General features: G+C 54.8%; 1 protein-coding gene across 5 annotated transcripts in view; it reads left to right on the top strand.

Moving 5' to 3' along the window:
• Positions 1 to 222: 222 nt before the first annotated feature.
• Positions 223 to 10632, top strand: part of EPB41L4B (erythrocyte membrane protein band 4.1 like 4B) — a 122599-nt gene continuing 112189 nt past the window's right edge. For 4 of the 5 annotated variants that reach the window (XM_032860813.1, XM_032860812.1, XM_032860814.1 and 1 more), the window contains exon 1: positions 245 to 550. In XM_032860813.1, the coding sequence (XP_032716704.1) occupies positions 245 to 550 (306 nt within the window). Of the gene's footprint in view, positions 551 to 10632 lie in introns of all 5 variants that reach the window. The other variant, XM_032860811.1, reaches the window with a different exon arrangement.

The following is a 10632-nucleotide window of genomic DNA, read 5'->3' as shown; positions in this document are numbered from 1 at the left end:
GGCCCGGGGCCGCCCCGAGCGCGCCCTTCCGCCCGCGGCCACTCGCGGCCGGCGCTGGCCGGGCCGGCGCGCCCCGCAGGCAGCCGGAGCGCGGCCTCGGCCTCGGCGGGAGCGAGCCCCGGGCCGCAGGCGTTGGGAGGCGGCGCAGGCGGCCGCGGGCACTGACGGCGTCGCGGGGCGCTCCCAGGCGGCGGCGCAGCGGCGGCGGCGCAGGGGGCGGAGGCAGGGGGCGCCCCCAGCCAGGATGCTGCGGTTCCTGCGCCGGACCTTTGGCCGCCGCTCCATGCAGCGCTACGCGCGGGGCGCGGCGGGGCGCGGGGCCGCGGGGCTGGGGGACGAGCGCGACGGGGGGCCGCGGGGGGGCCTGGCCGCTGCCGCCGCCTCCTCGACGCTGCCCGCCGCGCCGGGGGGCAGCGTGTTCCCGGCCGGCGGCGGGCCCCTGCTCACGGGCGGCGCGGCCGTGCACATCTCCGCCGCCGGCGCTGCCAAGGCCACCCTGTACTGCCGCGTCTTCCTGCTCGACGGGACCGAAGTGAGCGTGGACCTGCCGGTGAGTGACGGGCCGGGTCCGGGGCACTGGCACCCCTTCGGACAGCTCCCCTCCCCCAGTGTTCCTCTCTGGGTGCCCCTCTTGCACCTCTCCGGGGATCCCTTCCCCCTTCTCCTGCGAGCACTCGCTCTCCCTGCTTCCCTCTGGAGCCACTCCGTCCGGGTCTCTTCTGGAGCCCTTTCGGTGGCCCGTGTCCCCGTCTTGGGACATTGCGCTGCTGGGTCCCACCTCGTCCCTAGGGCCTCACTCCCTCCCCCGCTCACCCAGTCCCCTCTACCCGAGTCCCCGCCCCCTGGCGCGGGTGACCAGTGTTCCCCTTCCGTCCCCCAGGTTCCAGGGGGGCCTTCTTGGTGCTGGTTTATTGGTTAGAAAAATCCCAAAGCAATGCGAGACTGCCCCGCGGTGGCCTGCTTGCCCCCACAAAGTCGCCACCAGGCCTTGTCGAGACGGCAGGGAGGAGAAGCCCCCTCCCTTGCTGCCCAGCAGGTGCCCCAAGTTTGGGAGGGAATCTAGGGGACCATTTCTCTCCCGACCCCCTCGATGTCCCCCACCCCTGCCCCATCCCTAATCGCAAAGCCCTTAACAGCCCTCCGCTTCGCAGGGATTTAGGGGACTTGGGAAATAACTCTACAGTCGACTCTTGGATCCGGCCAACTTTGCACCGGCAGAGCCCTTTGCTGGGGCGCTGGGAGTCGGCTCTAGGACGTCCACTGGGCCTGGTGTGCGGGACTGCCCCCCACCAGCACCCCGGGCAAAGTGCGTGGGGCAGCCGAGGACCCCCCCCCTCGGCGGTGGCGCCGGGTGCGGGGCCACCCGCCCACAGGTGGTTGCACCCCGCCCCCCTCCAGCAGTGAGCTAGGCTGGCGCTGTTGTCCCCGCCAGGGTGTCCAGCTTTCTAGCCCGAAGGGGCCAGATGTGATCAAATCAAATCCGCACATTAATGGGCGCCTACTGGGCACCCGGCGCTGCGGCAGACGGTGCCTTTGGGAATCTTTGGGTGTGACTGAGGACACAGCGCCGGTGGAGCTTTTAGATGAATGTCACCGATCATTCCGAGGGGTTCACGCGGAAAAAAGAACATACCCAGACTTCCAAAGGAAACATGTAGGCCTTCCCGGGTGTGGGAAATTCTTTAGGCTTCCCGAGGAAAGTAGGAGGGAACTAGGAACCTGCATGGCTTTTAGATGGGAAAATCCGACACTGCTTGGCCTGGACTTTAATGCAGCCTTAGGTGTAATTTTGATACAGTTTCAATTTATGGCAATTTTATTTTTGTGCCTCCTAGTGCTCTCCATAGAATATCGTTTTGTTATGATAATACCCTTGTGGGGCCTTTTTATTCAGGGAAAAGGAGCCAATGTTCCTGTGCTTAGAGCTGTTGTCTTTAAAATAGCATTAAAATGTTACTCCTCCCCACGACTGAGGCTCTCCAGCTCCTCTTCAGCTGGGAGGGGAGGCCCCAGGAGCCGGGAGGATTGGAGAGCCCGGCAGCTGGTGTGTGGAGAGGATGTGGCGTATTTTGCATCTCGGATCGGGGAGAGAAATGCTTTCCCTGAGAACTTTGACAGAGCTCCTAGAGGATTTTCTTGTCTGTTCTCCAGGGATGATTCGTTTATAAAATGTATTGCTTCTGTCAGGTTTGTGCGACAGGCTTAAGTGGGGTTTCTCAGATGAAAAATGCAGACTGAGCCAAATGCATGCGTGGTGGGTCAACCCAGACCGGTACCCCAGCGAACAGGTTGGGATGGGGCCCTCACCGAGCATGGGGGAGGGGGGATATGTTACATCCGGAAAGGTTTCTCCGCCTTACGAAAGGTTGCTTGACAAAAGATTTCCTCGGGTTTTCTTAATGGTGGCAGATTTCTTGATGCTTTTAAGACGTGACAGAGCGAACCCCAAATTTTATTTATACAGACACACGCCTATGTATAGCCACCTGTCCAAAGACAAAATGCAGGCTTTTGTCATGTGAACCCTCAGAGAGGAACCATCAAGAAAAACCACCAGTGGGCACAGCTCATCGATTTAAAGATTTATTAGATATTAGAACTGCATCACACCATCTCCTGCGCTAGTCTTCCCAGATCAGAGTTTTAGCTGCTGTAATTAATTCCCCCAGTACGAGGTTAGCGCCAGGCTCCCAGTGAATTTGTGGATGGATCCGTAGCACGCGTGCTCCTTCCTAAGATGCATTTCCCCGGGCTCACGTTTTGTGCTGTCCTGTTGGGCATGTAGCCCCACTTGCCATGGTCCCCCTCTTCTGCTTTCCTGGTTTTCACCGCTTCCTAGGCCCTGGTGTTGCCCTGCTCCCTGTCACACAGATAGGATTCACTGTTGGCTGCCATACCCCTGTGGCCCCCGTCACTTCCACGGGCACCCCTTGTACTTGCCAGGCTGACTATGGCTCCTTTGTCATTAAGACCCTGTGGTGGTGTTAGCTTCGAGAATTCCTTAGCTCTGCACTGGAATAGGGGTGATGCATTGTCATCAGCCGTTTGATTCGTCCTGATCTGGACACAGGTTCTGCCGTTGACTTGACCCCGGAAGCGCCTTTGGTGTGACAGTGCCGGCCACGCACGGTGCTGTGTGCAAAGGCGAACGAGGGGTGGCCCAGGGGCTCCCGGGAAACACGGGTGGAAACACGACATTTTATTCTAAGTGGTGCTCTGTGATGTGACGAGGTGGGGACCGGCTCACCCAAACAGGGTGCTGGGGGATGGGCAGGTTACGGGGGCTTCCCAGAGACTTTGACACTTGCGGTGGTAGGATCTCCAATCTGCGTCCCTTGTGCATTTTTAGAATACTCCTTATGTCAGGTCCACTCCTGGGCTAATCCGTGGACTGTGGTTATATATATGTAATAAAGGAAGAAGCACCTGTGATCATCTTCCCCAGTCCCCCAACAGGGCTTCCAAACCCCCTTGTCTGCTGGCGGGCTGCGCCCCCTAGCATGCTTGCCTGTTTTTAACCTTCACTGTGGTTACTCAACCTTTGATAAAATGTGAACAAAAGGGTCTTTTAAAAAAATCCCTCTATACCGTGCAGCCTGAAACGGGCTTGCTGTGCAAACCTTGCTTCCAGGGGAGTCCCTGGCTCGCCCTGCAGCCCAGAGAGGCACCCTGAGCCATTCTTCGTCAGAAAACCTGGCCCTGCTTGGGAAGGTGCTGCCTCCCTCTCCTAGGAGCTGCCTGGCCCCGCTCAGCCCTCAGGTGTGGTCTGGTCCGAGCGGGGCAGGACTCCCTCGGCCTGCCCCAGACACTTGCCTTCTATTAATGCAGCTGAAGATCCCATTAGTGTGCTTGGCAGTGGCACCCGCTGTTGACTCATATTAGCTCTCTGTTGACTAAATCCCTGGCATCGCTTTTGCTGCTTTTGCTCGTGCGGCTGTTGCTCAGCCCCGTCTCCCCCCTCCCCTGCGTGCAGTCTTCCAGCAGCTCTGGGTGGCAAGCTGTGAGGATGTGTGTGCGACTGGCTGGTTAGCACTCCCGCCATGCCGTGGAGGGCACGGCTCTTGGGTCTGGAGTGGCGTGATTGGTGTGGTCGCTTTCACCGAATCTGGAACTCAGCACCCACCCGCTGTGGTTGGTGCAAGCAGGGAGAGCTTCAGAAGAGCCGAGCTGAAGTCTTGCCTTGGGCTGCTCAGGCCCTCTGAGCATCGATTTCCTGGTCTTTCAAATGGGGATGTCGGCAGGATTATGTGAACAGTGTACAAAGCTTAGCACACAGCAGGCCCCTGGTTGCTTTTGACCTCCCACACCTCCCACACCTCCTCTCCGGCCTGTGGAAAGGGTTGGGAAGCATGTCTAGTGATGGACCTAACAACCCCAAAAAGCTGCAGCAGGAAGGCTAAATATCTCTTTGTGGAAATTAGAAGTTGTATGGGATGTGAGAGATGCTTTTTTGAAAGTTTCACTCCATTTTTTCCCTAAGACTTTATTTATTTATGTGAGAGAAGGAAAGAGAGAGCACGGGGGTGGCGGGGGGAAGCGGGCAGAGGGAGATGCAGACTCTTGGCTGAGCAGGGAGTCAGGTGTGGGGCCAATCCCAGGACCTGACATCAAGACCTCAGCGGAAGGCAGAGGCTTAGCAGACCTGTTTCACTTTAGATGCAGAAAGGATATCCCCACCCCCACCCCCCACCTTAGATGCAAAATTATTACAGTTTTAGAGCTAGAATCTCTGATACAGCGGAGTCCGCGTGATAGAACGTAAAGATCATATGCCTTATTTCGGAGTTAAAAGGGACCCTAGGCAACACACAGCCCATCCTTTGTGCGTGTGGGAAACCGAGGCCTGTGCATGGAGACTGACTTCAACTTCCCTTTAGGCACTCAGTGAGAGTCGGGATGGGTTACTCTGCGAACCCCGAGTGCCCAGCCTTTGGAGGTGAGCGTAGGCTCAGTGGTAGAAAGACCGCCCCCCTAGTCCTGACCCAGGACTGTGGAAAGGGGGTGGGATATGTTCCTGGCTGTTGGGAGTAGGACCCATTTTCCCCAACAGTGGGAAACCCCAGCAAAATGGTACCCTAACTGCAGTGTACTCCAGAGTACAGCCGGGACTTTTTTTTTTTTTTTTTTCTTTTCTTTTTCTCTCCAGTTAAAATTCCCAGGGTTCACCCCCAGCATTTCTGACTGAGTGGTTCAGGAAGCTGGACTTCTCACAACTATCCCAGGCGATTCTGGTGGCCAGGGTCCCTTCACACCCTGTGAAAAGCACCGGTGGTAGAACGGGGAGCAGAGGGCAGCCGGGCCATGCGTTAAGCACTACTGTAGCGGGGTACCTGGGTGGCTCAGTCGTTAAGCGTCTACCTTCAGCTCAGGTCATGATCCCAGGGTCCTGGCATCGAGCCCCACATCGGGCTCCCTGCTCAGCAGGGAGCCTGCTTCTCCCTCTCCTGCTCCCCCTTCTTATGTTCCCTCTCTCACTGTGTCTCTGTCAAATAAATAAATAAAATCTTTAAAAAAAAAAAAAAAAGAACTACTGTAGGCATGCTAGCACCATGGTCATCTCTGAGCCGGGGGGTTGGCCGTGTCAGCCTTGAACTTTAGGGAGCCCATTTTTGTCGCAGTGGAGTGAGGCTGGGGCAGTTGTGCTGTTGCAGTGGCCCAGGTGAGGGCTGACAAGGGCCTGGCCTACAGGACCGGGCAGAGTGGTGGGCAGGGGGAGTCAGTTGAGTGTGGGCGGAGGGGAGGGCAGAGGCCTCGTGGGGTCTGGTGTGGAGGCCGGGAGGTCTTCACCCTCGGGTGTAGGTGAAATGGGGGACCCTTGAGGACACCCCAGAAAATGGAGGAAGGCAGCTCCTCATTTCCACCCTCTCCCAGGGTTCTGACTTCTGTGACACTTCGCCTCATCCTAGGCCTCTGGGTGGCTTACTTTTTCCTGCCCCTGAGGGAAGGTATTGGCTCAAGGTAGTCCTCCCGTGCTGACCCCCCAGTCCCAGCCTGTGAATGAGGCCATGGGGTACCTCAGACCCCTACCTGGGTCTAAGTTTATGTATTTGTAAAAATAACTTGGTTTTAAAGGAGGGCTAGTGGGAGTGGAGGCAGTCAGAGAAGAGAGGTGAACATCCTTCCCAAGTGGGATACAGACGTGACCTCTATCACACTGTGGTTTCACACTTGCTGGACTGTCAGTGTTAATATGGGGGAGGGCGGCGTCTGTCAGCGTTTCCCGTGCCAGTAACGTGACCCTACTCTGGTCCAGGACCGAACAAATATTAACTTGCTAAGCACTTTCATGTGCATAATCTCACTGAATTCTCTCCCTAGTGCACCTCAGGGATGAAGGCACAGGTCTGTTTAATTTTGAAATAGCAAAAGGTCAGCACGCACGTGTGTGTGCGTATGTGTCTCGGTGGGGGTTGGGGGGGTACTTTCCCTTAAATTCTTTCATAGGGACTTAAAAAAAAAATCCACTCAGTAACCACAGAAATTCTCCACCCACAATTTGTCCTCAAAACAGGTGTTCCTCCTTGCCCACTGCCTGGGTCCCTGCGCCCGGCCTCCCCCACTCTGCCTGGAGTGCTCCCTTCAGCGGGCACCTGATTCTCTGGGCACTCGGGTTTCCTTCTCTGGCCTGTGCAGCTGGGGGCAGGCAGATTCATCTTGCTGGATTTTTTTTATTTTCCTTTTTTTTCAGATTGGTGTGTGTCTTCGGCCCCTCCTTTCATTTCACATTCCAACACGCTTAAAGCGGAAAGACTAGAAAATAAATGCAGAGAACCCAGAGAAGTGGAAACATCTAAAATTTCATCAGAGATAAACAGTTAAAACTGTGGTGTATATCTATCTGTAGTTTTTTTTCTTTTTGTATTTAGGTATAAATAGGTACTCAAAATGATGAATTTGCGTGGGTTGATTGAAAGTCCACCTCTTTGGCACCATTGAATAGGGATCACAGGCCCTGAGTTTGTGTCCCTTGGGGGTAGAGGCTCTTGGCCCCCCTTTATGTTCCCAGGGACCCTCAGCCGGGGTGGGAGCCCCCAGGGCTGGTTGCCCTCTGAGCTGTCCACCTATGTACTGCCCCTGCCTGAGTGAGAAGCAGGCTCCCCATCCTTGGAGAGCCTCACTCCACCATCAGCTCTGCTTTCTGCCAGGTTTGAGGCCCTGCTGATGGAGCCGCAGAATTCTCTCACATCTGGGGGCTTGTGTTCTGAACACCTGCTTTGGGTGGTCACTGTCCTCTCACCCGCTAGGGATGCCTGTGCTCAGCTACCAGCGGGAGCCGATCTGGCAGAGATGGGCGGGAAGCCTGCAGCGTCCCAGGTGTGCCCGCTCTGCCCTGATGCCCCCAGTCTCTTTCTGCAGCCTCTGGCTTCTCTCTAGAGTGGGGTTGATCTCACTAGTCCTGCTTGATTTTCATTTCTGGTTTATTTTTAATTGTTTCCCAGAATGTTTCTGTGTACCCGTAGTAAACAGTCAGCAAGGGCTCCTTGAGCACTTACACTTCACGGAGCGTTGGGGAGGGATCCACGAGGGATGAGATCATTCTGATCTCTAAGGGGAAACCGGGTGAATACATAACTGGTAGCTCCACCTGAAGGAGGGGGGAGGGTGAGCAGCCGATCTGTGGGGTGGGGCTGACAATGGTTTGATGCCCAAAGTGACATCAGGTTGTCCCAGAGGATGCACAGGAGGGAGTTCAGCTGCAGATTTGGTCAGAAGGTGTCAAGGCAGAGGAAACAGCAGGTGTAAATGTGTGGAGGTTGGAGCCAGAAAACCCCATTTCCTGGGCGCTGGGCTCCTTGGAGTAGAGGAGGATTGTAGAGCTCTGGCTGTGTCCCTAAATCTTAAAGGAGCGAGTGAGGAACCTTGAAAGCACAGATGTGTGTCTTGAGCTAATCAGAGCTGAGGCTTACTGAGCATTTGCTGTGTGCCTGGTCTGTGCTAAGTGCTTAAGGGATTGGCTTGTTGAATTCTCACAAAAACTTGGATGGTGTTATGGCTGTTATCCCTGATTTGTAGAGGGGGGAATCAGGGCTCAGGAGACAGGTTCAAACACTTGGCCACGTCACATAGCTAGTGAAGGTAGACTCCAGCTGGAAGCTCAGACTGTCAGGAGAGATTCAAGGTCTGGAAAGTCTCTGACAGCAGGAGCAGGCCTTGCTGGGGGTGGGTTCTGAGACTGTCCCAGGGCTCCTGAGGTGGATGGGGACCTCTGAGCCTCCTTTACAGGCCGATTGGGGTTTCCAGAAATCAGATTTACATGCTTTTTTAATTTTTTAAAAAATATTTGTTTATTTAAGTAACCTTTACCCCAAGTGTGGAGCTTGAACTCACGACCCCAAGACCAAGAGTCATACACTCTCGGCCCAAGCCAGCCAGGTGCACCGCCCCCCGACCCCTGCCTCCATTGGAGCTTTCAGGCACGCTCATTGAATACACTTCCGCCCAGAGGACAGTCTGGTTTGATGGTCGTAAATTTTCAACACTGAGGTCAGAAGTAGCCTACATCTTGAAAAAGTGCTTCATAGAACAACACTGAACTTCTCACACAGAAAAGCATTCTGCATATTCCCATCCTGCCGCCCAGCTTCCGTCCCTGTGCTTTCATATACGTGCACATAAACCCGCTGTAGATTTTTTTTTTCCTCCCATCCAAGCCTTCGTGACAAACCCCTCATCATTTGGTGCCCTCTTCTGTGACGACTCTAGACTGCATTCTCCCTGCAGTCTGTGTGTGTGTGACGTGACGTGATTAATACTTGTCTCTGCCTGTCTTGGGGTTGACTGCTGATATGTAAAGCACCTGGTATCTTCTCTGATAGGCAACCCTACCCCTTAGGCTTGCAGAATCTGTGTCACTCGCCTAATTGCTGCTGTGCGGGAAGGTGTTATTATCCTGTTTACACGTGGTCTCAGCTAGCATGTGGCCTTGGGCCACTCAGGTAATAAGTGTGGTAGAGTCTCAATTGCATCTAGGATTTCTGACTCATTTTCTAGTGCTCTTCTGCCAGCCATGCTGGGCACACTCAGCCTCCCTGCTTGAAACGTGTGTTCCTGGGAGCTCCTTTGTGATTTGACAGGTCAGAATTTCATGCAGGAAAACCTGCTGTCTTCGCCTTTCAGCATCTTTGGCCCTCGGGTCCTGTCTGTCATTTCTCCGGGTCTTCCCCCTAAAGTCATAGCTGGCCGAGTGCCCAGCGTTTCCTTGTGGAAGCTAAGGACTAGAAGATACGATCCCCAAGGTGCTCTGCCCCCTGTGGAATCATCTGGAGCTTCCTTGTTTCCCAGCACCGAGCTCCGTCTCGAATGCAGGACTGTGCCTGCTGCCATCCCAGCTGGGGGGATGTGGACTGCCTGGTTCCATGGGGGCCTGCGGCGCCGGCGTCCCTCAGCCCTGTCGTGTCTCCTCCAGGCCCATTTCTTTTCCATTTGTTGTCGTCCCTGTCGCACCTGACCTCAGCTCAGGCAGGTTGAGGTCGGCATGATAGCGCTTTTCCTTTCGCCCACCTCCGTGCTTGGTCAGCGACAACCACTTTGAATTACAGTTTTTTTTTTTTTTTAATTGTGATAAAGGGTAAGTAAAATAAAATTTACCGTTTTAACCATCTTTAAACATCCAGTTTAGTGGCACAGAGTGCGTTGACATAGCTGTGCGGCTGTCACCACCGTTCATCTCCAGTCATCTTTCCACGCTGGAACTCTGTGCCCGTTAAAGGATAATGGTCCACTCCCTCCCCGCAGCCCCTGGCAGCCACCCCTCTACTTCCTGTCTCTAGGAATCTGACTACTCCAGTTATCTTCTGTAAGTGGAGTCGTGCAGGATTTATCCCTTTGCGCCTGACTCCTCTCCCAGCATAGCAATAAGGGTCATCCATGCCGTAGCATGCGTCAGAGTGCCCTTCCTTTTTCAGACTGAGTAGTAGTCCAGTGCAGGCCGACCCTGCATCTCGTTTATCCATCATCCAGGTTATGGACTTCCGTGCAGGTCTAGGCCTTCCTAGCTCAGTCCTGCCTGTTCACTAGTGGCACTGCCATCGGAGACTCCGATGTCCCCAGCGCTCCGCTTGTGGTTCCATTCTGGCGTTCTCTCCCCAGAGACTCTTCTGCTCTGTGCTGGTCATCGTCCTGGGTTATCTGCACTTTGTCTCTCCGCTGACACTCTTTTGTCTGAATTATTCCATGTGGGCAGGTCGTCGGTCTTCCAATTTTTTGGTGCTGAAAATATAAATACAAAAGACTGTGCCAGGAGTAGCTTAAAGAAAAACGATACCATGAACGTCTGTGTAGCCACCGCCGAGTTTAAAAACAAAGAGGTCGGGATTAAGCATCTGCCTTGTGCTTGGGTCATGATCCCAGGGTCCTGGGATTGAGCCCCACCCCCCCAACCCCCACCTTGCTTAGTGGTGAGTGTGCTTCTCCCTTTCCTTCTGCGCCCCCCCCACCCCCGCTCCTGCTCTCTCTTGCTCTCTCTCAAATAAGTAAATGAAATCTTTAAAAACAAACAAACCAAATAATACAAAGACATCACTAATGCGGTTAAAGCCCGGATGCTCCTCCTGACCACACTTCCCGCCCTTCCACTCCCCTGATACAATGTCTCTCGTCCTTTCCTTTTCTGTGTTATGGTTTTACTGCATC

This window comes from Lontra canadensis, unplaced genomic scaffold (assembly GCF_010015895.1).
Source record: "Lontra canadensis isolate GAN:19392208 unplaced genomic scaffold, GSC_riverotter_1.0 scaffold19, whole genome shotgun sequence".
Classification (NCBI taxonomy): Eukaryota; Metazoa; Chordata; class Mammalia; order Carnivora; family Mustelidae; genus Lontra; species Lontra canadensis.
Note: the sequence above shows the minus strand (reverse complement) of the source record. Positions and strands in the feature narration are given on the sequence as shown.